Source organism: Drosophila subobscura, chromosome U (genome assembly GCF_008121235.1).
Source record: "Drosophila subobscura isolate 14011-0131.10 chromosome U, UCBerk_Dsub_1.0, whole genome shotgun sequence".
Taxonomy (NCBI): domain Eukaryota; kingdom Metazoa; phylum Arthropoda; class Insecta; order Diptera; family Drosophilidae; genus Drosophila; species Drosophila subobscura.
In genome coordinates, this window is record NC_048534.1 from 4524479 (window position 1) to 4551557 (window position 27079).

The following is a 27079-nucleotide window of genomic DNA, read 5'->3' on the forward strand; positions in this document are numbered from 1 at the left end:
AGCCCCTAAACGGAGACCCTTTTGTGTTAATAATACTTACCCACAACGATATGATCATTATCTGTCTCGCTGCTCGTTACTGTTGCTGCTGGCGGCAGACAAATTAAAAGATACCAAAATTGAAGCCTAAATGGACTCCAATTCTGTACCTTAAAGCATGACTGCTCCACGTATGACCCCTGTGTCCGCTGTGGCATGTGGCATTTAAGTCGAGTTCATTTTAATCACTAGATTAATAAGCTATTTATTAATGCAACAAAGCCCAGTAACTAGAGATCAAAACAAACGTGCGACTCTAGAGCTTTAAGTTTCACTTTTTTTTAATTTTTTTGGTTTTTACCATATTAAGAGGATTACCAACCGTATAGTTTTTATTTAAAATTAATCTATGCTTATTGGCAATACTCAGAATATAGCAAAAAGACACAGACACATAGATGTACACATATTTTTGCTATTTTTTAACCATTTTGTTGTTGCTGTTGCGTTTGTGAGCTATGTTGCATAGTACCCGCGATGACAAAGGCTTCTCACACTACAAGTGGTCTTTATCAACCCAAGTACTAAGAACATAGAACCAAAAAAGAAGAGAAAACGATACAAATTAAAATCAGTTTCACTTTGAACTCAACGACACATATTTTTCACTACAGGTACGACAGATTTTCCACCATTTTGGGCTGATAGCTAACTATTTATTGGAACATTTTTTTTTTTGGCGACTTCCTAGCGCTACGTTGTCTGCTTTAGTTTACCTTTTGCAGTTCCCGTTGCTCTTCCGTTTACTCTCCTATTTGCTCTCCCCTGTGCTCTTCCCTTTGGTCTCCTAATTCCTCTGTAATTTGTTATAAATGAGCTTCGTTCACGCCACTCGAGCATTAGCATACAGGAGAGGGTCTGCAGGATGTGGAAATCGCTGAACGTTTAGTTTCTTTTTTTTACAACAAACAAAATCTAACCAAATATAAAAACTGCCTCTTCGTTTATATTTTTTGTTTTCCTGTGCTGCAGATTGCGTGGCTACGTGTCGATACACAGACCATTTTAACGATACAAAATCACGTCATAACCAAAAATCATCGAATGAGCATAACTCATGCGGAGAAACGTGCCTGGATATTGCGTATACGTGATGTTAAGGAATCCGACAAAGGATGGTAATGTATAGCCAACTGTAAACACACACAACAAATAAAAGTTTTTATTATTGTTTGAAGTTTGCAAGCAGATCGAAAACTATCAAATATGTGGCATAAATTTATACTTACATTTGGATCCTTTATTTTTCAAATCCTTGACAGGTACATGTGCCAAATAAATACGGATCCCATGAAGAGTCAAGTCGGTTATCTCGATGTTGTGGGTGAGTAATCAAATCGTTGCTGCTACCCAGCTACCTTTACGATTGTGTAACAGACACATACACCCCCTGCTGAAGCTACGCCCCATACCTTGCGCAATACAATCGATGTAGGTCCCCTGCCTTGGACCCCCACAAATGAATTGTAATTTGTGTTGATCGCGGCAGGGGTCTACAAAGTTGGCTGTTGATAGTTTTTCAAATTGCACCAATTGCTGGGCCCAAGTGAGTGGCGATTGGAATGCAGGGCAGTGCAAGTGGAAGTTGTAGAGTGGAAAGCGTAAAAGTGGGTTATAGAGAGAGCACAGAAAGCTTAACGCAACTTCTAGACAAACCAACTCTCTCGATTAAGCCTAATTGCCATACACTCATGGAATTGGAAGGAGGTGGGAGTCTTTTTTTTGCAGCGAAATTCTTTCACTTAGCCCACATACACACACACACACACACACATCCCTATTAGTTTTAAGCCCACATACTCTCGAAAAAAAAAGAAAAAGAAAGTGTGGACTAGCGGGCCAAAGGTGGATTCGTAATGAAACAATTTACATGCTACGTGCAGCACCTACCCGACGACTGTCAAGCACCCACACAACACCACCCACGTACCACCCCCCCTGTCTCGACTCACCTGTCTGTCTCGTCGGACCATGTCCGTGTCGTTCATGTCCGTCCTGTTCGTACTGACGTTAATTATTCAGAAGGCGTAGACGTTCGTTTTCCTACCAACAAAACCTCAGAGCAGACAACGGATCCTTTGGGTTCCTTCACCCGTAGGCAAATTTAAAATGAATATACTGGGGGTGGAGTCCCTTCTGAGGTTTTTGGGGTCTCGTGTTTCCTGCCATCCGCATAAGTAACCACTTTGGTTGATTGTATTTTCATTGGATGTTGAAATTCATTAAGAACAACCCCCCACACCGCCTACACTGAGCGAAACGCTGTTAATTTGCCTGTTGATTGTAGGGTGGGGCAGGGCACCCCGACACCCCTTGCTGCAACCCGCACTAAGTCTTATAAGCAATAGTGGCAAGCCGCTTTAAATCAGCGACAGGCTTTGCCAGCTGCCGGTCGGAGCAAAAGAGCGCAATTTTGTGGTGCCACCGGGTGCTGCGTGGGGTGGGTTACGGAGTGCGGAGTGGAACTCGAACCACTTTCTGCGACAGCAGATCCCGCGACTATTACTGTTGTCGCCGCTGTACGTTTGGACTTGCCACACCGCAAAATAAGCAGAGAGAGAGAAAGAGCGTGGTAAAGCGCTGAGCCACGTTAAGCCAGTCAGCAGGCAATGGAGAGAGGAGCAGAGGGAACAGACAGGCAGAAAGCGACAGAAATACAGCGATAGACAGAGAGACACACAGTCAGAGAGACATAGAGACAGTCAGAGAGTGAGACAGGAGGAAACGAGTCGGACACTGTGAAAAAGAAGAGAGAGAGAGTGAGCAGCGCAAAGCTGACAAAGCGACATTGATAAAGGTTACGAAAATTCGAGAAAATTGAGTGCCGATTGAGTTGGTATTCAGTTGCGTGGTGCCTCTGCCATCAAACACCAACCCTCTCAGGCTCTGATGGAATAAGTCTGCGGGAAATCAAGTACAGATCATCAGATAGATCAGCTTTTCAACAGAGCAGGAGGTGTCGAAAAACGTATGAAAATGTCTAAGGTGCACTCGGAAGTACATAAATGGAACCATACGTGTGTACGTAAATTGGGTTAAAAATAAGAAATGGCTCTTTTTTTGTGTTTATTTTTCATAAATCATGTAGTTCTTCACACAGATAAATTTTTGTATGGAAAAATGTGTATTTCCACACTGCAGCGTTTTCATCAACTCTATTTAAGTCACCTTCTATTGTAAAGAACTTCGAAGAGAACCCCACCTGAATTTCAACCTCATTTTTCATCCCATAAAGTAAATATATTCTTGATCAGCCTCAATAGACGAGTGGATATAGCCATGTCTGTCTGTCTGTCAGTCTGTCCGTCCGTCCGTCTATCCGTCCTGTTTCAGTATTCGTCGGCTAGTGCTCAGAGACTAGAGCATCCAAATTTAGCATCGAGAATGCTGCAATATCATACTACCACAAGTATATTTAACAATTAGTTGCGGTAAAATCAGCTACAATCACAATTTTGAAGATAGGAAAAAAACTAATAACTTAGTTCCGTAGAGACTGGCCATATCTTTTCATCAGATGCCCTAACTAGGATCAGATCGGATCAGTGTTTTATCCAGAATGACAAAATTCATTTCCAGTGGCTGCCCCCCAACCCATCCAGCAGAATTGATGATTTTTGTTGCTCAAACTATCTCGCTCACACGTCCTTCCTCGTTTTTTAGTGCCTATTGCCATTCAGAATCAATCAACAAATCCCTACAAGTCCAAGCCGCGCCACAAATGCAATTTTGACACTTTTTTGCGCTACCTGAACCATTCCAAAACTAGTAAAAATCCATCAAAATTTGCAAAAGCTGAATAAAAAATATATATGTGCATATGGTCATATGGCTTCCAAGCCGAAACAAATTGTGGACACATTTTCGCTTGACATTGTGTGGAATTTTCCTCACATTTATTTTGGCTCCACAATTTTTGTTTTCTGTCGTTGTTGCTCAGTTTTTGCTTCTGTTTTTTATACAACAAACTCATATGAATTTTTCGTTTATAGCTGGGGCTGCCAAAGCTGCATTGTTTTATTTATACAGAAGCAAGTTTTTTTTTTTCCTACGATGACGTTTGGCCTATGGCTGAGCGGTGCCTAGGCCGTGGGGGCTTCGGTGTGGCTATGCATTTGATTTGATCGGACAAACGCCATTATACATGAGCTGATTTGAGCAGAGGGGTAAAAAGTGCAGTAAAAAAAGGAAAAAAATCCTTTTGGGACAAATGCATTTTTGAACGAATACTTTTTTAAGCGATTGTTGTGGTTTCGATGAATAGATTGGCAGGAATCGATGGTGAACGAGATACAGCTTTAGGAAGATTCTATTGGCCAACAAAATAAAAAAAATCGAATAAAATTGTTTTACTCTTTTATTTTTTAACCCATACTATAATCCCCACCTTTCCACACATTTTTGCCGTTTTTAGCTCGATTTTAAAGCCTCATTTTATCTATAGAGAGAGGCTGTTCAGGGGCATTTTGTTTACCCAAAAAAAGCGAAAAACATAAATAAATAGTACAAATCTTTTATTTTTAAACTAATAATTTAATCCTCACCTTTCCACACTTTTGTGATGCTTTAAACTTACCTTAAAGCTTTCTTTTATCTTTCATTTTCCACCATTTATGCGGGTCAAAGCACCCCCTCTTTTCACTTCCATTTGCCGGGGTCTGAAACCAATTGAAATTAATTTTTGGCACATCAATTTAATCACACATCATTTCACCTGATTTCATAAGTTATCAACCGCCCTGACGCTCCCCGCTGTTTCCGCCAAAAGCAAAGAGATTGCCTGCCACGCCCACTTACCGATTGAGACATTTGTGTGACATGTAGCCAGGCACATTAAAAAGAAAAGTTGAGAGAGTGAAAGGCAGCGGCAGCCTACATACAATTTGTACAGCATGACGTATACGTAATGTCTGTGTGTGTGCATGTGTGTGGTTTGGGTGAAAAGTCAAAGTACATTTTGTAAAACATGCACATCATTGTGTTGTGTGCCCCCCACACCATAAAGAAGACTTTGAAGTCACATACAAGTCATAACGTGGCCTTGGCTTGGGGCTCCGCACTGCTCTGCTGCCACTCTCAAGTCTCCCACAGGATTCTCTTACGAGTATATATGAAATGGAAACATTTATATGGGTGTGTGTGTTTAGCAATCAAGGCAATCAAGAAGGAAATAAATAGAAATATTGACGCCTTTCAATTGTAGAAGAAATGTCCCCACCGAACTAATTGGATTTTCATGAAAAGGAAAAGCAACAGAAGGCAGGCAGCATTCAGGCAGCAGCCGGGCAGCCACTCAAAATGAAATAAAACAAATGCTGCCCATAATTAAAAGTACATTTTTTGGCAAAGAACGAGAGTCGAAAGTGGAGTCGAGTCGAGTCCACTAGGATGAGCTCATTCATTTAGTAACTGTCTGTCTCTCTGTCGGTCTGTCTGTCTGCCGCTCTGTTTTTTGGCAAGTGCTGAAATTGTCAAGCGTAAAATTATAATTAATTGCAAAAAATAAGTCACACGCACTGCTATCAGTTTTCTGGTGGCTCTCCCCCAGCAGCTTTAAATCATGTTGAAGGGTGAACGGGCTTACCTGTAGAACTGCAGGGGATTAGCTAATATTTAATTGTGGTTGCGGGTGCTTTTCATTGGCCCCTTTTCATAGAATAGTTGAGGCAAAACTTTGTCGCAATCAAAATTTTAATTTAAAACTCACTTAAGTCCACAATTAAGATTTAAATTTAAGACTTATATTACTATTCTTATTTTAACATCAAACGTATTTCTAATTCGAAAAACTTTTCTTTAAAGTTGTACATTTAAAAATCCTATTTATTTCCTAAAATACCACCAACATTTTTGCATATACAAATTCTTTCGCCTTTTAACAATGTATTTATTACATTTTGTTCATTTATATGTCAAACAACAAATAATTGCAACAACCGCTGTGCCACAACTACCACCCATGCCTCGAACAACAACAACTGTCGCAACAACCACACTTGCCACATCCACGCAACAACAAACTGTGTGCAACTGCAACTGTGTAACTGCTGCCAACTGCCACTGTCTGTCTGACACCTGGCGAACAATTCACGCAAACAATTTACTCACTGCCTGCCGTCCTGGTTGGCCCACGCGGCGTATGAATAATATGTCGCTGGCAAACTTTGTGTGTCTGATGCTGTTCCCTCTCTACGTGCCACGTAACTTCTCTTCTATCTTATATATGATTTGTGCAGTTCCGCCTGATATACTGGACTATCCGACCAGCACCGATATGGTCATACGTGAGGGCTCCAATGTGACCCTTAAATGTGCGGCCACAGGATCGCCCACACCGACGATAACATGGCGACGTGAAGGTGGAGAATTGATACCGCTTCCCAATGGAGCAGAAGGTAAGATGCAAGGGGTGGTAAGTGCATGCCAGCTCGGATTTGCTGAAGGTAAGATTAGACCTAAAGGGGAGGTACTGGGGGAGCATGTCCTGTACATGGCATGCAAATGATTGGCGCGTGTTTCCATTGCATTAAATTTCATTACAGAACATTTTTTAAGTCACTTTCTTGTTGCTCTCTTCTCCCTCTCTCTGCTCGACTGTAATTAAGAGAGCCGAAAAAGGGCTCGTATAATAATCAAAACTGAACTCAATAATTTGCAATATTAAGGACGATGATTTGACTGTGCATTTCTGCCATGCATATTTCCTTGCACTTGATATCGTATGTGGGTTAGTTCAACTTAATTAATTGTAAGTGGGTTACAATGTAGCATGCATCAACGATTTTTAAGTCTATAAATGGAACAAATAGCCAAATTTGATTGGAAATTGATTAAAATTAAATTTAGAGACTATTTTTGTGCAAATTAAAGCAGATAAATTATAATTCCGATGCATTATCATCACATAAATCACCACAGAACTCCATTAGAAATTTTACTTAGAAATCAATGAACATTATTTTGATAGAAATTAAAGTATTAAAAGTATTGTGATGAAGATATCAATCACTTTATACTTAAAAAATAATTTCTGAAAAAATTATTACACTTGATTATCGCCGGTACTCGAAGAGTTAATAGGGTATGTATAATGTATTTGCGGTCGGAGCAATGTGCGTATTTGTCTATCCGTCCGTCTGTCCGTCCTGATAAAAATCAGAGACTTAAAGGGATAGGGCAACCAAGTTTTGCATCCAAACAACTGTATGCTCACACTGTTACAAGGATAATTCCAAATTTCTTACCGCCCCTTTCACCCTGACAAAGGCCGACAATTTGTTCACATTCACATTTTTAATGAAAAGAGAAAAGTAAGAGCGCAATTCCGCAGAGAATAGCAATATCTATCAGATCCCCCAATCAAGTCCGATCTAATCATATTTGTGTAGCAGGTATGAAGAAATTAATTGGTGTTCATTAACGTTGATATTATAATTAACAATCAATTTAAATTCTTTTGATGGAAAACAAAGTATTAAAAGATTAAAAACAAATAAATAAAATGCAAAGCAGGGAGAAATCTCATCAAAATTGTAGAAAACACAGCAAAAACACCTTCAGAAAATTTAATTAAAAATCAAGTAATATCGCATAATTATTAGGAACTCCCTCACAAATTGATGGTTTCATTATGGCTCAAATTATGCATTTGGGCACATGGGGCATGGACAGGGACAGGGACACCTGGAAAACAATTCCAATGCAAAATAAGATGGATGGAGAAAGACAACACAAGCGCCAATACTGCTGCTGCAGCTGCTGATGTTCCTGGCTCCAAAAGGAGGAAATGAATGAGCTGATGCCAAAACACAAGAAGGAATCAGACACACACACGGAACACACACCGAAAATATGCAAAATTTGAATTGCATGAAATGCTGGGCCCTGAGAGGCAGAGGGCTACGTATGGCGTAGGGTCGGGGGCAGGGCGGAGCGGAGCGGCATATAAGAGGCAGAAGCAATGCGAATTCAGATTCTTGGAGAGCTGCATATGCAATGAGCGAGATGATTAGCTGCAGGAGGAGTAGGAGAAGGAGAAGGAGCAGGAGGAGGAACTGCAGGGGGAGTATAAAGAATGGAGGAGAAGCAGGAGGAGTAGATAAGGGAGGAGCAGCACGAGGAGGAGCTTCTGCAAGGGCGAAGGACTGTGGAATTCTATTTGCATAGCAGGCACTGTGTGATTGCGCCTCTCCAGCTCTTCCCGTGCAGCTCTTCTGAGGTTTTATAAATGACAAATAAATATACAATTTTCAACCTTCAATGCGTCGCATATTAATCTTTGTATTTCCTTTCTTCTCTTTATTTTCTTTCTTCCAGCTATTGCCTACAATGGATCCTTTTTGACCATTGCCAAGGTGAATCGCTTGAATATGGGCGCCTATCTCTGCATTGCCTCCAATGGCATACCGCCAACAGTCAGCAAGCGTGTGATGCTCATTGTGCACTGTAAGTATGAAGGAGAGAAGAGAGTGCTTCCAGAGCCTCCGGGGAGAAGGAGGTAGTGGTGTAGAGGGCCCATATCAATTTTAGCATATTTAAATATTTATAGTTGTGCGCTAGAGCGGCATCACCAGAAGGTGCCGGGCAGACCGCACCGCAGACACAGTCACAGAGGCAGAGGCAGCCAGAACACAGACACATACAGATAGAACACACATAGATACAACACACACTCATAGAAATATATACGCACACACATAGACATAGTCACACACCCATCTCAATGGGAAAGCAAAGCTCTCTTGTGCCGTGCTAAATATGCTCTGCATTTTAATTTTTCCCAAGAGGCTGGCAGCAGGGGCAGCTGCAAAATACTGTATACTTTTAGGTGCCATGCATAAAGCAAATAATTAAGTGTGTGCACCAGCGCCATGCTCCCCCTCTGATCTACCCAGAACTTCGCTCCTAACAGAGCTCCTCCCATAGCTCCGCCCATTTTCCATAGCACTTTTCCAGCAGCAGCAGCAGCTCCTTCTTCTCTTTGCTAATTAAATAAAAATTAAAATTGCTCAACAATTTGTTAGGTAAGTTCAGTGCACACACATAAGTCCCTCTTCCCCAAGTGGGAGAGCAATTTGCACCCAGGGAAATACTCTCAGTACGAGTACGCAATCCTCTGCTCTCTCTCTCTTTTTTTGTTGATAGCCAACCGCAGAACGCGCTACGTTTCAGCATTTCAGCTTCAATTGGCAAAGCAAAAGCATTTCCTGTGGCTTTTCTATAAAATTAAAAAGCAATTAGTTTGGGAAACAATAAATGGCAACCGCAGCGGTCGGGGCAGCGGCAACGCCGAAAACGATGGCAATATAAAGCACTAGAAAAACGATAACAATAACCAATGGAATTTCACTCTCTCTCTCTATAAATGGGAAAATTCTTTGCCTTTGTTCGCCTTGTTCACAAAAAAAACATTCCATTCAATCGATCAAAACATTCCATCATACACCTGGATACATCCCCCAATCCCGCAGCCACACACCCACCTACAAAACTCATTTGCTCTTGGTTTTTCCACACATTTTTTCCATTTTGATATTTTTGCAGTTCCTCCCATGATTTGGATACAAAATCAATTAGTTGGCGCGGCGCTTACACAAAATATAACATTGGAATGCCAGTCGGAGGCATATCCCAAGTCGATCAACTATTGGATGAAGAATGATACGATTATAGTGCCAGGTGAGTGCTCCCAAGATGGAAGCATAAATAAGTCCCATAATCTTGATTATAATCCCCCCATTAGGCTTACTCTTTGCCCTATTAAATTCCATTTAATTTCATCAGTAAAAAATAGATTCCTCTCCACTTCAGAGCACTTTTCTCTCTCTCTCTTGTGGCTATTGCTCTTCACTTAATTTTCTAGGGACCGTAACGACCAACCTGAACCTACCATCTGCATCCATCTATTCATTCCACCTCTTCAGATTTCCCCCCACTCATCTTCCACGACAAATGAACTGTGGACGATGACAAAAAAAAGTGACGCAGAGTACCAGTTAAAAAAGGACACTCGAAACCGCAGTCGGCATGGCATTTCCTTGAGTAGAGTAGAAGTGGAGTGGAGTGGATTGGAGCGAATGGATTGTAGTCCCAGCTTCCAGCAGTACTTCCCACTCCTAGGGGTCGCAGCATCCTCCACAGGAAGAGGCCTCTGGCCAACGCGTTCCAGCGAAAAAAGTCGCAGACATTGCCAGTCCATTCTTGTTTTTCCCCCTTCTCTTTTTTTCTAGTTATTTTCTAGACTTTTTTTTTGCGCTGTGCCATAGAAAATGGAAAAAGTGATTGAAAATGACCTCAAGTCAGCAGCAGTTGTGTCCGCCAGTCGCTGCATTTTAATAGAGTTTTCTTTTTTTAGTTTTTCACAGCAAAGAACACAAACAACGGGGGCACAAGAGACAAGACAAGTGTCATGGGTGGTGTCATGACATATTTTTTAATAAGAAATGTATGTAGAATGTAGAATTTATATGATAGATACAAAGATTTCTCTGAGCTCATTTGCTTTTTACTCTATCCCCCCGAAAACTAAATTATTTCTAATCAGTTTTTGGACCATCTCAATGTCTATTGTGGGGGGCATTTTACTATAGCAATCAGTGCCCACAAAATGTCCTGCACAACAATTACCGAAGCGCACCAAAAACGAGCAAGCAGATGGAGGACATCATGTAATACCAAGCTTATAGCCAGCACTAAATCTAACCGACATCAAACGTAAATCAAAACCTGCATGACACAAACAAAAGGAAGGACTAAGGACAGAGTCACTGCCACAGCTAACAGCCAGAGTCCACCCACAGACTTGACTTGTTTTTGTATAAATTAAAATGAACCATTTGACATGGGGTTCCAGAATACAAGACAAAACTTGTGCGCTCTAAGCTTCGTTTTCTTTCTCTACGTTTAAATTACTTTGACAAGAAGAGCGGGCAGCAGAAGGTTTCCAGAAAAGGATTCAAATTGAGATTGAGTTTACTCTACGAAATGGGGTTAAAAGTTCAGTTTCCCATTCCATCTCTTGCAGGTGAACGCTTTGTGCCAGAAACCTTTGAATCGGGCTACAAAATCACAATGCGACTGACCATCTACGAAGTGGACATACAGGACTTTGGGGCATATCGTTGTGTGGCCAAAAACTCTCTGGGCGACACAGATGGTGCGATCAAACTATATCGTAAGTATATAAAACCATACAAAATATGCACGTAAATACCTACTGGTAGTACCTACAATTCAGAACAATGCCGAATGCCCATCATGCAATAACAATAACCATTGGCCCTGTACGGGGCATAACCATAAGGCGTAAGGAAACAATGGCCATAAGTCAGAGAGCCTCTGGCAATTAGGCAGCAAACTATTTGGCCAACTGTAGCTTTTAATTAATTTAAGTCTATGACTCTGCGTGAAGCGTCTGCGTGTGTGTATGTGCTGTTTGTGTGCCTGATAAATACCCAATGAGTATGGGGAGTACGGGGTGCATGGGCGCTGAAATTCCACACAAGTTTTCGGGCGCCTCTGCCAGTGCCTCTGGGGTTAAATGGGTTCGTAGGTGGGCAGTGCAGCCAGGTCGGATCTCTCACTCACTTTCTCTCTCTCTCTCTCTCTCTGTGTGGACTAGCAGCAGCAGTGTCAGTGATTGATTTACGAGCCAAAGGAATACGAATAGTGCCAGTTGTATCTTTGTATCTTGATGAGCAGACGACGCACAGCTGCTGGTTATTTTGGGGGGAAAGTAAGAGTAGATCTACATCATTGCCGCAGCTATTTTGTTGCTATTTTGTTGTGGTTTTTTAGCTATTTTGTTGCTATTTTTCCATAGATATTCATAGAGTATTTCTTTCTTCCCACAGACATTCCGCAAACCACAACAATGACGACCATGGCGCCTACAGCTGCGATCAACACGGTTCCCGTGGTGCTCGTCAAGTACAATAAAGGTAAGAGCCACTCATATATCCATCGAATTCCCAGCCTAAGCACACTCTTACACTCTTTCTCTCTCTCTCTTTAGAACAACGTTATAGCAGCAATAGCAATCAGAATTCAAATAATAATCCCTACAACTATAATCCCGGGAATAATCAGCAAAAGCAGCAACGAAATAAGCAGCCCAAGGGCGGCATGGATCAGTCATCATCGGCGCAGAACAATGTCTATGTGGGTGGCGTATTGACTATGTTTAATTCGCAGGATCATCAGACATCCTCCTCGTCCATTGCCACAAGGCAGGGCGGTGGCAGGGATCAGCTGCAGCAACAACAACAGCAGCAACAGCAACAATACCATGGTGAGTGGAGGAGTTTCCTTTTTTTTCTGTCTCGGGGGCTTTAAGCCACTCCAAGACGAGTCGCCTCCTCCCGGCCACGATGTGCAGACGATACCATAAATATTTGGCCATTTATTTTATGTTTATGACAAATCATAACGACTTTAGCTGCTTGGCTTAAGGGTCTCTGGCATGTCGTTGTCGGCACTTGTTAGATATAGATCCGTTCCACGAACAACAAAAGCGAATACCGTGGAATGAGTAAGGGAATACAGAGCATATACTGGGGTTCCAGTAGAGACTTACAGCTAGTCCCAGACAACCCTCCCAGGCCATGGGTAACGGGTATAAATATTTTGCCAAAACATATGAAAGTTCCCTGCCCGCTCCCCCTTCTCTATCTATCTGTCTCTCCTCTGCTAGCTGGCTGGCTGGCTTGCCGGCTTTGCCAATGAAAATATGACTTTGAAGCATGCAATGCCTGCCTCTGACTTCCTGCCCCCAAAAGGTTTTCCCACACCAATCGTAGTCCACGACGATACTTTTGCTGAGTTGACAATGTGTCGTCGTCTGGGTGGTATAATGTGCTGCTAATGTGAACCATCGTAATGTACAATCATCATAAATAATAACGGGCTTTCGTTTCGTATTTGTTCTTAGTTCTGGCTGTGTAGCGTAGCGTAGCTTGAGGTGCCAATGAAACTATCACAACTTAAAGGTTAAGGGGCAAGTCAGGCACCAAGTCAGGGACAAGTCAGGCGTCGTTCCCCTGGCAGTAGCTGCAGCTGCCAATCGATAAGCATAAAGTTTTATACTTGTATATCCCTTTTACCCCCCTCCCTCAGCACACAATTGGCCACAGTGCTCTGCTCTTTTTTTTTTACTGCCAAAGGACGAAACGCATAAAATTTTACAGCTCCTTTGCTGCAAAAGGCAAGAATTTTGTGCATACAAAGCGCGACTAGAAATCAAATGGGGAACAAAAATCCCCAGAAACTAGAATTTCAATTCAATTTTAAATCCAAGCACAAGTGGGGTGAGAAAATCTTTACATGAAAGTATTTCCAATGCGAATATTAATTTGGTATACAAAAATATAAACATTTCTAAAGGCGGTTTAGTAGCCATAATATATTTCACACCCAGATCGCTGGAAAAGTAGATTTAGCCATGGAAAACTGGACAGCTCTTTCGGACTTTTGAGACGGCTGATTTTATTTTCAAGGAATATTAATATGTGAATATTAATAAACTTTAAAAACATTGAAATATTTCCTTAAAAAATATACAAAACGAAAAGGGACGTGTGAGACGCTTCTTACGCGTCACAACTTTTATAACCGGCACTCAGTACTACATCTGGCAGAGGCCTCTGCCACTGCGCGAAGCAGAGTGTAAATGAAAGAATATGAAAAAAACAAATATAAGCTGCGGGACGGGGTGGGTTTTGCCACTGCAAATTAATTTCTTCATTGTGGCTATAATAATGATCCGATTGGATCCCAATTTGGTGATCTGATAGATATGGTCATTCCCTACGGACGGACAGACGGACGGACAGACAGACATGGCTCAATCGACTCGGCTATTGATGCTGATCAAGAATATATATACTTTATGGGGTCGGAAACGTTTCCTTCTGTGCGTTACATACAACCGTTATTCGCACAAATACAATATATGAAGGAAAACTTCCAGTTAAAGGATTCGAAATGTGTCAGTATAAAGAAAAACTGAATCGCAGTCCGCCAAATTTTAAAAAGTCCTTCTCTAAATTTGCGCCTGTCCTTCGCTACAATTTTTGACACTTTTTCTCTCTTAGGAACTTTTCCAAAAATTCTACAAAAATAAATTTCAACAAAATCAATTCAAAGAAATTGAATATAAGCGCATGAGGCGGAAGTGTTGTGGGTGGAGAGGAGTTTTCCCGTGCTAAAAAAAAGTGCAATATAAAAATAGCAGACAAATTGCACACAGGGCGTCAAGGCGATTGAAGCAACTCCCACTCTATGGCTGTCCTCCTTCTGCTCCCGCTCCTCCTCTTGCTCCTGCTCTTTTATCGTTTCTATAAAAGGGACCTCGTACTCGCCGTCATCTAAAGCAATTTTTTGGCAAACGCAAGCAGAAATGTTGCATCATCCAGAAAGGGAGGAGAGACGGCCCTTGGGGGCGCTACTTCTGCAGCCTCTGGGCAGGCCATATGACACTCGTGGAGGCAGGAAGAGGCAGTGTGCCTGCCATGCGATGGGTTGGTGTATGGCGGGTGCGGTGCTTCAATGACGACAGCTTTCAAGCGTGGCATGCAACGTCGTAAGCGCTGCGTTTACAGTTAGATTTATTACCTGCTAGATGTTGCACATACATATCGCGACGTCAGGCACTACCGGGGGAACATCGAGTGTGTGTATGTGTTTTGTGTGTTATCGCTGCGGAGTTTTGCATATGTCGCGACTGCCCCGCTTCCCCTTACCCGCCCATCCCCCGCTGACACTTTAAGGCGGAACAAGCAGGCGACAACGAAAGTTTCACGACCAAAGCGTTTCGTTGCTCATGGGACAGGGTGTGGTGACACTTTTTTAACCTACCCTCCCAGTCGCCCTTGGCCACGCCCTTGTGCTTTGGGTTTTGGGTGGTATTTGCGTGTTGAAGGCAAAATTATCTACATTTTCACATGCGTTTGCATGCGGGGTGCATTTTTGGGTGATTTTTGGGTGCATTTTTATACGCCAAATTTATTGACAGAATGCTGCGGGCTTTCATCAATTCATGACGTCAAATCATTTTCAATTGTAGCTAAGGATCTGTGCTTTTATTACAATCACAATGCCCCAGAACTATGTACAAATAGCAATATACATTTGTTATTCCTTCAATCTATGCACAATTTACATTGTACATTCAATGTTCCTCCAATCTATGTATGTAAGTACATATGTCCAATGTACATTGTTTATTTGATCGCTCAACAACATGAATTTATCATTTAGGTGCCCTTATCCCACATGAAGCTACACACTCGCATTTACTGCAATTGAATTTGCAATTATCCTCTGGTTAGGCGGTGGCATTCAATACGGTCAGGACGCTTACTTGGCATTGACCAAATGCCCAACCAACACACAAAATTGGGTGGGGGAGCTCTGGGCTGGACTCCCTCCCATTAAATGATGCTGTAGCTGCATTTGGTGCGCCACTCAAACTGTCATTAAAATGTTGCAATCAACCACAGAGTGGAGAGAAGAGAAGAGCAGAGTCGTTGTTGCCGTTGCTTCCTCTCTGTGCCGTCGCTTTCATATTTAATTTGTTCGGCCAACGGGCAAACAATATGGCACAAATTACAAGGAAATGCAATAAAAAGAAATTGTCCAAGGTCTGTGCAGGATACAGAACGATGCATGAAAGAAGTCGTCAGGCCCAGAGCCACAGCCACAGCCACAGTGCGGAGCCGTAGCCGGACCCGGATACGTTTCCGTACCGGACTCAAACTGATGATTACTTCAGCATTCAGTGTCTGGCAATAATTTGCCTATAATTTGCACCATACCTCCTGTCCGTGTTCCTCCCCCCGCGTTGCAGGCAACTGGGCAAAAGTGAAAAATGATAAAGTAAATGAAACGCAACAGACAGCAGCAACCGAATTGCCATCGCGTGCCCCCACGGCCTGCCGTACTCGTGTATTTCTGAAGAGAATCCGCAGAGGGGGGGCTGTGCTGCAGGGTAGTCCTGCGGCTATACAATGAACCGCGCTCCCCTCGCTATCCAGTGAAAGATATATACACTTGCAATAAATATAACGCATGGCAGCCAAGGCAGAAGAGGCCCAGGACCACGACCCAAGTGAGTCTCAAGTGCTGAGTGCCAGGCACTGTTTTTCCTTTCATCCTTTTTCGGTTAAGTGCAACAGGCGCTGCAAATCGAGGTGTGAAAGCGCACACACACAAGCCTACAGGACTTAATGGAGTAAAAGCAATGCCCCCGAAGGCAGAGAGCCTATCCCTGGACTGTACGAGGTGCCATATGAAGATAAACCAATGCAGATACGAGTGGGAGGGACGGACTATCATAAACAGTTGCACGTTTATTTCTATTAGCCACCAAAAGCTCGACTTCACACTCGACTCGTCTCGATGGCACCCCTGAGAGTGGCCCCGAGGCTGGGAATTATGCAGAAATTACGCTTAAAGTTTCAAGTGTTTAAAGGGAAAAAACACTTGTAAGAGAGCCAATGTTTGAGCTAAAGCGTTTGCTTTGCCCTAATAGCAGAGGGTAGAGTGGGTGTAGAGAGGGTAGTGGGGGTTTTTCTTTAGCATTCAGGATACGTTTTCTTTTGCCTTTTCTTTGCTTGGCCCCAAGTTGCTTTCCTTTCTTTCTCTTTTTGTGCTTAAGCGCTTTAAAGACACCGTTGGGACTTTCTCTTTACCCCTGCACAGACACAAACAGAACAAACAGGACACACACACACTCAGTCACACGCATAAACACATGCTCAAACGTCAATAAAAATCAGCCACCCCCCCTGGCAAGACTTGCTTTTTGGTGTTGGTGTTAGTGTTAGTGTTAGTGTTGGTGTTGCCACAGCTTTCACACATGGAAATGTTTGCAGACGCCTGCAAAACAACCAAAAGCCAGGCCATGCCCACCAGTCCCCAGCCCCTCGTCCCACGTACACTTCCTTCCTTCAAACAGCAACCAGGGAACTCAACGCGCCAACCGGCGGCGAAGAGAAGTTTCTGGAAAAGCTGCTTATAGAAAAATAAAATACCAAACACAAACACAATCACACCTACAAACACACGCACACAGATGGGATGGTATGGTTGAGAGGAGTAGAGAGGGGTAGAGAGGGGAACCCGCCACGCAGACAGACAAATAAATTTCCAAAGCAATTTGCGCATTTCCGATGTTAAAAATAAATAAAAAATGGTTTTACTCGTTAAAAACAAAAACGAGAAAGTCCCTTTTGTGATGGACCTGCAACGACGGCAAATAAAGGGTTCCATCGCTGCCGCTACCAATGCCATATTTTATAGTTATGATAAAGTTCGAAGTGAAATGAAATGCAATGCAAAGGCGACTACCATGGGGTTGTGAACTCTGAGCCGAGGTGGGTTTTTGTGTTGAAAAAGTCGGTGCAGTCTGTTAATGTTTAAGAATTAAAATAGATCAAATAGATCAGAAATGTGGCAAATGTAGTCCCGCACTTGGCTAGAATTTGTATCAAGCTCCAAGGACCCCACCTAACCACTCCGCTTCAATTATCAACACTTACAGCCTAGGAATTTCTTCTCCCTCTCCCTCTCTTTTTGAAAACGAGCAATTTCTCACCGCACACACACACACACACACAGAACCGACATAGTCCCGCAAACAATTGTTTGCAATCCACCTAATGACCAATGGCCCGTCCACGTCAAAGTCAAACAAAAACCCAAGGAAAAAAATGCCGAAAAACAAAGAATAACGAGAAGGGACGTGTGAGACGCTTCTTACGCGTCACAACTTTTATACCCGGCACTCAGTACTACATCTGCACTTTAGCGGTTATTTGTCAAATTTTACATTTTTTCTTCATCTGTCATCTACATCAACAACACTACTCACGCCAACACGCTCCTTTAGCTCGCCACCCTCCCCTAGAAACACACACTGCAGAGTCGCGGCAGAGTCAGCGGCAGAGGCAGCGGCAGAGGCAGAGGCAGTGACGTGTCAGGGGCCAGGCCATAAACAGCGCGAAGCAGAGTGTGAATGCTGCGGGACGGGGTGGGTTTGGCTACTGCAAATTAATTTCTTCATTGTGGCTATAATAATGATCCAATCGTATCCCAATTTGGTGATCTGATAGATATGGTCATTCCCTACGGAATGGCGTTTTTAGTTTTCTGCTATCTTCAAAATTGTAGATTTGGGAGGTTTTCGCCCTTTGCGGCGGCGGAAGGGGCGTGGCTCATTTTGAAATACACTTGTAACAGTGTGAGCATACAGAAGTATGGATGCAAAATTTGGTGGCTCTAGCTTTAATGGTGTCTGAGATCCAGGCGCTCAACAAGACGGACGGACAGACGGACAGACGGACAGACAGACAGACAGACATAGACTCGGCTATTGATGCTGATCAAGAATATATATACTTTATGGGGTCGGAAACGTTTCCTTCTGCGCGTTACATACAACCGTTATGTGCACAAATACAATATACCCTATTTACTCTTCGAGTACCGGGTATAAAAACGATGGAACCGGGCCGGGCCCCAGCACGCAAACAAATGTCCAATGAAACAGATTGCCGGACAAACAAACAATCGAGCAAACAACAAACAACAAACAACAACAACAAATAAAAGAAAAAAACACACAGAGGGAAAGACAAAACTGGACAAAAAACAAACTGCAGGATAAATTGATGGCAAAAACAATACACTGCCTTTCCACTTTTCCGGCTCACCTCACTCCTCCGCCGACGTCGCCCCAGCATCCGATATGCCCGAGTGCCACACACTTTCCATGGCACCCAAAGAGCCCCATACCCATACCCGTACCCATTGCGATACGTACTCTCCGCTCCGCTCCTCTGATCTGTTTGGAATGCATGGCGCAAGGGTTTAACGCACTTAAGCAATAAAAATCGAAACAATTTTCCGATGCTGCCAAGTGAAATTGAAACAAAATGCCAGCAAGGACTCTTGCCGAGTCAGTGGGGCAGTGTGGGTGGAATACTTTCGATTTTTTCGGGAGGAAGAGAGAGAGAGAGAGAGGAATGGGATCTGTATAAGTGAGAATGTTATAAATAAGTGGGGCAGAGGCAGTCAGGGGCCGGAACTGCGTTGTGTCCTTTTTATATGCAATACTCTCTGCTCCGCCAGTTGACAAACAGTTCGGGTTTGGGTTTGGGTGTACGTATCCTGTGTCCTTTGACGGTTTTTCTCTTATCTGTGGCTTTATCTCTTTCGCACTGTCGCCTGCTACAAATGGCTGGCCATAAACGCATCCTGTGTCTATTGTTTATGCCCGTTGGCGTGTGGCAAGCGCATAATTGAAAAAGGACATTCAATTGATGACATTCAAGTCCTAACAATATGAAGGGGCACATCATAAAGTGCCATGTGGCAGTTGATTAAGTCAGAAACAAAAGGGGCGGGCTGGGTCTGGCTCTTCCACAAAGCATTCTATAAATATTTCAATCAATCATTGGTGACATTTCCATTTCTTTTTTTGTATTTTCAGCACCCGATCATGGTGGCAACTACAGAGCGGAGGGCAAGAGTCCGCATCTTATCAAGCATGATGCCAAGTCCCTAACAGATGATTTGGATCGAATGCAGGACCTCAAGAGCGGTACTCAGCCCTTACTGCATGTTCTAGCCCTCCCCGTAGTCCTCTTCCTGGCGTATCTATCTACGTGGCATGGATAATTCATCGGCAGAACTACTGTTCGAGTATTTCTGAATATTTGTACAAACAAAAACAAAAATGAAATTAAATCTGCAAAAGGCAAAACCAAAGTTAGTTAAACTAAGACAAAAAAAAACTATAAGGTAAGCAATCGATTCGGTCGAAAAAAATCCATTTATTTTGTATGTGTACTAAGTTATGCCTGAATGTTGAGAGTCGCTTACTGTAAAAAGTTGTTTGTTTAGCATTTAAGGTGGGTGGAGAGATGGATGCAAGGGCTCGGATCGAATCGAATCGGATCGGTGACGGAGACGGGGAAGGTTCATGGAAGGGATAACGGAAATACAAAGTATTAGAATGTAAATCATAAGAAATGTAGAATTAAGACATTCGCGAAAGCTACATAAAAACTGTTCTTAAGCTTGACTCCAAACCGAAAACAAAACAAATCGAAAATCATGTAAAATTAGTGTTAAGTTATTGGAATGGCATCATTCCTGTTTTTAAATCCGTTCTAGCTTAGTTCCCAAGCACTGCAAGCTGTACGATAAATAATATATACATAACATACTATATATACTGTAATATCATCTTAATTTAACAGAATCGAAATAAACAAAAATGCCGTCTTACAGAAAAACAGAATATATCATTCCTTTTGATCATTGCAAATATCCTTGATTCTTGACAAGGACTCCATCCAATCAAGGATGATTTGATCATGAATTTCAGACTACAGACATCGCTCCCCTAGATCGGCCCCGAAATAGCAGAGAAATTAAGATATACACGATTGAAGAACACGAGGACATATCAAACGCCCTGTTTGCATGAAAAATGCCGAGTTAAAGCAATTTAAAGATAGTTATCGAAATGTATCGAAATTCAATCAGGTTCAATCGGTTTCAATCAATCAGTTTCATTCTTGGCTAAGCTGTTCAAGTTGTTGAACCACTTTCAATGACTTTCAATCAGGTTCTCAGCTATTTGTTGGACAATCAGGACGTGGCACACTTTGTCGTAAACGGGAGTAAGTCCCCTATCGTTTGACTTAAAGGACAATAAGGCAATTCCAAGGCATTAGCTAAGGAAAACGATATTCCTGCGCTTTTATACCCGGTACTCGAAGAGTAAATGTCGATTGAGCCATGTCTGTCTGTCCGTCCGTCTGTCCGTCCGTCTGGCTGAGCGCCTGGCTCTCTGAGACTATAAAAGCTAGATCCACCAAATGTTGCATCCAGATGTCTGTATGCTTACACTGTTACAAGTCTATTTCAAAATTTCAAAAAAGAGTGTGTTGGCGTGAGAAGTTATTTAGATGTAGATGACATACATTCATATGTGGAGAAAATTTTAAATTTGTATATAGCCTCTAAGGTACAGATGTACTACTGAGTACCAGCTATAAAAGTTGTGACGCGTATGAAGCGTCTCATACGTCCTTCCTCGTTTTCTTTTGATCAGAGTTTGCCACGCCTTCAAGGGATCGGAGGCAAACTGTAGTCGATGGACAGCCCGGATCCTGACGATACTGGAATGGCAGGTCCTGCACCGATCGGAGGCCATCGATTAGCATCTCAAAAAATTACATTCGAGGATGTCGGTTTTGGCAAACAAAATTTTACACCCTGCCAATCCGCAATCTGCCAATGGATAGCCAGGACCCTGGCGATAATGAAAAAGTAGCTCCTTTCAGGATCTTCCCCTATTTGGTCGAGATATTTTCCATCAAAAAATACTGTTCCTTACCTTAAGCTTATATGTGTCTAATCTTTTACCGATCTGTGCGATCATTTTGCTTATCAGGATAGTATCCCGAATTATTTTGAACTATTTTTATTTCAAGGACATCAAGTATTAAGGATGTCATTTATATAACTTCGCCATTTCATATCTGATCCCGACGTGATGCGGAGCAATCTTCCGAATGAAATGAATTCATCAAGGTCTTCAAGGACACAAGGATACCTTTTATATGCAATTTTGTAAAATAAAGCCAAAAAATCGACTAACCTGAAAGTATGCCAAACTCTGTTATTGAATCTAAATATATATTAATAAAATATTCGAGATCTTAAACCACTCACCAGGCCGAACTTTCAGACGTCTACTTCTTCGTCCTTAGATTTTTGCGAGAATTCCTGAGTTCTTATTTCTTTTAACCATGAAATTCTATAAGCCCTATTTTCCTCGCACCTGATTAAGGAATTTGCTCTCTTATATTACTGGATTACATTCTGCTGATTTTTGGAAACTCTTTTGGTTTTACAGCAGCCAGGCCCCCAGCGAATATTTACTGAACCGCAAAATGCACACCAAACTGCCGCCCTGCCCCATCCTACAGTGCTATTGTTTGCTTTCGGCCAGCGACCCACATGGCAACAATTTCATATTTTTCATTTTCATTCAAAAAAATTTGAGCGCAACAAAAAACTCCCGCGACTTTATAATTTAATTTAAAAAGCGCAGAGCAGCAGAGAGTCGAAAAGAGGAGAGGCCTGTGCCAGGGTGGAACACAAAAAATAATTATTAAAATAAATTAAATGTCTGCCGCTGCCCTCATAAACTTCACCGAGTGGGCAATTAAAGGAGCCGCGGAGTGAACCGAGTGCTGGAACGCGGTTAGTTTTTTTTTTCCTCCACTCCTTGGCAAAGTTGAAGAGTTAAGCGGGAAAAAAGAGAGAGAAATAGTACGTAAAACAAAAAATAGAGTCCAAATTGCTGGCATGGCATTTTGACTCGAATTTCACACAACGGCATGGTAAATGGCAAAAAATTGGCATGTGAAACGATTGCAGGAGAGAGTGCTGCCCCAACAGCTGCAGCCACTCCAACCCTCAATCTCTCTCTCTAGCATGCCCCCACAAAAGGAGCAGTTAATAAAGCCCGCAGACCATGTGCTGCAAGTCCCACAAAAAAAAACATAACGAAGACACATAAATGTCGAGAAGCAAAGAAAGGAGCCATTTTCTAGGGGCGAAACCGCTAAAAGAAAAGCGCTGACCAAAGGAAAAATGATTGAAAATGAGGGGATGGAAACCTAAAAACAGTCGAATTAAAAATATAATTAAAGAAAAAAGTGGATTTAAAAACAATGCAGTGTAAAATGAGTCTTTCATTGCAATAGTTGCGTTTCCAGGAATTTTTAAGTACTTTTCTGCCCCTGAAGTATGCTAATGACGCTACTTGTTGGGAGACCGACAATTGGAATGTTTAAATTGAATATACTCTATCGCTCGACTTCGTTATTCTATGGACAACCAAAATTGTTGCATTATTCATGAATGAATTTGATAATGTAAATTTGATAATGTCACACCCATTTTTCAATTTTATTGTAGCCAATGGTTTGGGTATATAATTCCCGAATTGTGACATTGATCGGTTTAATGATGGGGAACCGCAATAAGTTTTGCCACATTCATACTTGACATGCACATTAAATGGTAGAAGGATGGCAATGCAAATTTCTTTAGCATGCTGAAGCCTTCTTTGGCCGTGGCTTCCTTTAAATGGGAAACCCATACAGCCAACCTATCTATTTTTCTTTTTTGCTTTTTGCTTTTAGCTTAGTGCAAGGAATTTTTACAGCCTTTGTATCTGGAGCCTTTGCAGTGGAGGAGCTTTGATATCCTATGCTTTTTGTCCATTCCACTTTCGTATGCAGTGCGTTTCATATTTTGTCTTTTTGCTTCCTGCTTTTTTTCACTTTCTCCTCCTTTTGTCAGTTCCTTTCTATGCTGCTGTACACTTTTTGTGTGTCTGTAGTCATTCTGGCGTCATAATTATGGCTACCAGCTACCCAACCCAGGTCATTGTTGGCTAAATAAATAATTTAAAACATATTTAAAATTTAAATGGGTAATACGAAAATCTGGAGAAGCTTAAAAATGTTTCTAGATAAAGTGAGCACAGAAGTAAATATTAGTGGAGCTATCATAATTCGCACGTTTGAACTTCGCGCCTACTTTCGACTTGCAGCACTTCCGTTTCCGCTTAGCCTGGACTCGAACCACGTACAACCTTACACGCTGGCGACATTTAGAGTAGTATTTTGCACTGGCGCCCCCCAATGGAGAGTAGCGAGACTAGCTCATTCTACATTGCTTAATGCCGCAGCTGCAGCAAAATTGTTACGCTGGCGCCACCAGCCGGAGAAAAGCGCTACTGTGTAGAACCGAAAAGACGTCACTTCTTCCCAGTATCCTGGAGCCATTCTATGCTGTACCAATACTTATAAAATAGGGGGAGAATGGGCTTAGGTTTGTCGTTGCTGATTTTTTCCCATCTGGAGATTATCTGGAAAATCTTGCAATCTTTATAAGATACACCCATTAGCCGATTTCGACTCAGTCTTATCTGAATGTTCACATGGGATTCGTGCTGATATTGCTGACATCTCTGCTCAGCGGAGTGCTCGGATACTTGCGCTGCAAATACAACTACTGGCAGATAAATGGGGTGAAGCAGCTGCGGGCCCACTTCCTCCTTGGACATTTCGCCAAGCTGAAGTCGCTGCACTTATCGGAGCTGCTACAGGAGACCTACGAAGCCTTCAAGGGTAGTGCTTTGTTGGCTGGATCATATATTTATTTACGACCCATAGCCGTCATCTTGGACTTGGACTTGGCCAAAAGAATACTGATTGAGGACTGTGAAAAGTTTGTGGATCGTCAAAACTCTTACAAGGAAACCTTGACGGATAACCTCTTCAATTCTCAGGGCGAGGAATGGTCTAAGCTGAGAAAAATGCAAGCACAAATTTTCACGAGCGGAAAGTTGCGGAAAAATATGTTCGAAACCATCACAAAATCTGCCCACAATCTAGAGGAGTGCTTTAGGGAGTTGGTTGGCCCACAGGGCTGTGTTTTGAATGTGCACGAACTGTTGGATTGCTACAGCATGGATGCCTCGGCCAAGTGTGCCTTTGGCAGTCATATCAACAGCCTCAGGGATGACCAGCTGGAGTTTCGAGTGCAGACACAGAAGATCTTTCGAAGGAGCGATGGCAATATTCGCTGGCGATTATTCAAATTATATTATTGGAGCATCTTGGCAAAGTTAAAGCTGCCCATTCAGTTCTATGACAAAAACAGCACGGAATACTTTAGACGCATTGTCAGGGAGCAGATGGAGTTAAGGGAACTTGGGAACATCAAGAGGAACGACTACTTGGAGCTCTTAATCGGTAATGACTTGACTCTGGAACAGTTAACATCCAAAACCTTTGAGCTCTTTGTGTCTGGGTATGAGACCAGCTCTAACATCCTGACTTGTGCGCTCTTTGAGCTCGCCAAGCATCCAGCGGTGCAGCAGAAGCTGAGAAAAGAGCTGACAATGATTCTACGCAAACGCGGACAACTGACGTATACGGCCATGCTGGAGATGCCCTACTTGGAGCAGACCATCACAGGTGGGTTTCAGTTCAGTCAAGACGAAGATAACTCAGAGATAAGTGTTCTATAATCTTATCTGCCAACTCTTATCTTTAAAAAAATGTATGGGAGAGTATTTTAATCTCAAATATTTTATTTTTCCATTGCAGAAACTCTACGAAAATACCCCGCCTTGGCCTCCCTGACACGCATCACCGCCGAGGAGTATACGTTGCCCTCTGCCCCTGGAGACATTCCATTGATTCTAGACAAGGACACCATCGTGCATATACCTGTCCATGCCATACACTACGATGCAGAGATCTATCCCCAACCAAAGTTATTCCGACCGGAACGTTTTGAGGCCTCCAACTGCCTTCAGCGCCATTCCATGGCCTTCCTAGGCTTTGGCGCTGGGCCACGACAGTGCATTGGTCAGCATTTCGGCCGGCTGCTGATTAAAATAGGCCTCATCCAGTTGCTAGCCCAATATCAGTTTAGCTGCGTGCCCGGATTCCCAGACGAGCTGCCGATAAACAAAGGCAATATGATACTCAGACCCAGCCAAGGGGTTCCATTGAAAGTGGTGCGACTCTCAGAATAAACAAAAGTTCAGCCAAAGGGGCTGAGATGGCACCTGCACCACATTCGATTTCATTTCATGGCAAGGAGGGGATTAGATAGGGGAGCTCTGATACGATTCCCATGCAATGGAGCAACTGATCTTGAGGGAAAATTTCAGGAAATTGTCGCGACAAATCTAAACAAGACTGCGTTGAATAAACAAACTGCTAGATGGAGAGTGTGTAGAATGGGTGTCAGTCTGAGGGTCTAGCTGGAGGGTCTGGCTGTTGCAGCTGGCTGTATCATCTGCTGACAACTGGTGTCGTATGTTGGGCGCCTGTAGGCACCTGTCAGCAGAAAATTGAATATAATTCCCTCGTTTGGCGGTCGATTGAAAGCCAAACCGAAATTTATAGTTGCCGCAAAGCGGCAGCCTACGAACCGCCGCCATAGCACCTGCCCCGCCCCCTGCCGCTGGAGAGGCTCTGGAGCTGTAGGCAACTCCTCAGTTATCCCAGAAGCCAGAATACCGACACCATGAGGCATTAAATCAACACAAATGACTCACACACACACGAGCACATGGATACGGAGACACACACCCACACAGCCTCACAGTTGCAAAAGAGAGGGGAGTGGGGGGTGTGGAGTGGCTGGAAGGTAGACTTGGGCAGCTATGTGAGCCGACCAGAAACCATTGCGGTTCATTTTGATGCACTGCACTGCTCCGTTAGGCCAACACTCGCCCAACAGCACCCACCCCCACATGCATGCATCCTTCTGCTCAGCCGGGGTGTGCATGTGTATGTGGGTGTGTGCCTCAATTCGGGTGTGTATGTGTGTGTGTGGAGCGTGGATGTGTGCCTGCGCTCGCATAAATCCAAACATTTACAATATTTTGCTAATTAGCAAAATATGTGTGAATAATGCATATGACAAAGCGGGGGACAAATGGGAGGGAGCGAGAGAAGTGGAGCGATGGGGAGTACTTGGGTTGATGCATCCTGTAGGTGTCATATTAAATTTATGATTCGTAGAACTGCCCACAGAAACAGAGGGGCAGCAGAGACAAACATATAGCAACAGAAGGGGCATAGATGAAGGCAAGGACACAGAAGCAGAAACAGAGGGGCAGAGACACTTGGGTGCAGAGGGGCAGAGAGCGAGAGAGACACTGTGATCCAGATACCCAGAGCCAGTGACAAGTAGCAGGAACTCAGAACAATCTCTGCAATTTGGTCAATGATTAGTTTTAAGGGGCGCCAGCTAAAGTTTCAACAGCCAGGAGAATGCTAGGTTTTGGGTTACATTATTAATAAATGGATGAGTGGAGAGGAATTCTGCTGACAGATTAATACATATATCAGACATATATATGGACAGCAGAGCTTCGTAGGTAAATAACAAGAAACACAATTCATTTAGTTATAGGTTTACTTTTCGA

General features: G+C 42.8%; 2 protein-coding genes across 3 annotated transcripts in view; both read left to right on the forward strand.

The window, feature by feature from the left end:
• The window catches only part of LOC117901814 (neogenin), a 42026-nt gene extending 22263 nt beyond the window's left edge, over nucleotides 1-19763 (forward strand). For both annotated transcript variants that reach the window (XM_034812728.1, XM_034812729.1), the window contains 9 exons: nucleotides 1012-1157; nucleotides 1302-1363; nucleotides 6276-6434; nucleotides 8356-8484; nucleotides 9583-9717; nucleotides 11063-11212; nucleotides 11892-11978; nucleotides 12053-12328; nucleotides 19529-19763. In XM_034812728.1, coding sequence (XP_034668619.1) covers nucleotides 1012-1157; nucleotides 1302-1363; nucleotides 6276-6434; nucleotides 8356-8484; nucleotides 9583-9717; nucleotides 11063-11212; nucleotides 11892-11978; nucleotides 12053-12328; nucleotides 19529-19716 — 1332 coding nt within the window. In that variant the 3' untranslated portion in view covers nucleotides 19717-19763. The remainder of the gene's footprint in view (nucleotides 1-1011; nucleotides 1158-1301; nucleotides 1364-6275; nucleotides 6435-8355; nucleotides 8485-9582; nucleotides 9718-11062; nucleotides 11213-11891; nucleotides 11979-12052; nucleotides 12329-19528) is intronic.
• Nucleotides 19764-24061: 4298 nt separating this feature from the next.
• Nucleotides 24062-25699, forward strand: LOC117900241 (cytochrome P450 6a22). The gene is made up of 2 exons (XM_034810530.1): nucleotides 24062-25109; nucleotides 25242-25699. Exons 1-2 carry the CDS (start codon nucleotides 24068-24070, stop codon nucleotides 25673-25675), a joined length of 1476 nt encoding a protein of 491 aa, XP_034666421.1. The 5' UTR covers nucleotides 24062-24067; the 3' UTR covers nucleotides 25676-25699.
• Nucleotides 25700-27079: the final 1380 nt, after the last annotated feature.

Coding starts and splice junctions, on each gene's coding strand:
- LOC117900241 (XM_034810530.1), top strand. CDS start 24,068: ATGGGATTCGTGCTGATATTGCTGACATCTCTGCTCAGCGGAGTGCTC. Junction 25,110..25,241: donor CTTGGAGCAGACCATCACAG/GTGGGTTTCAGT, acceptor TTTCCATTGCAG/AAACTCTACGAAAATACCCC.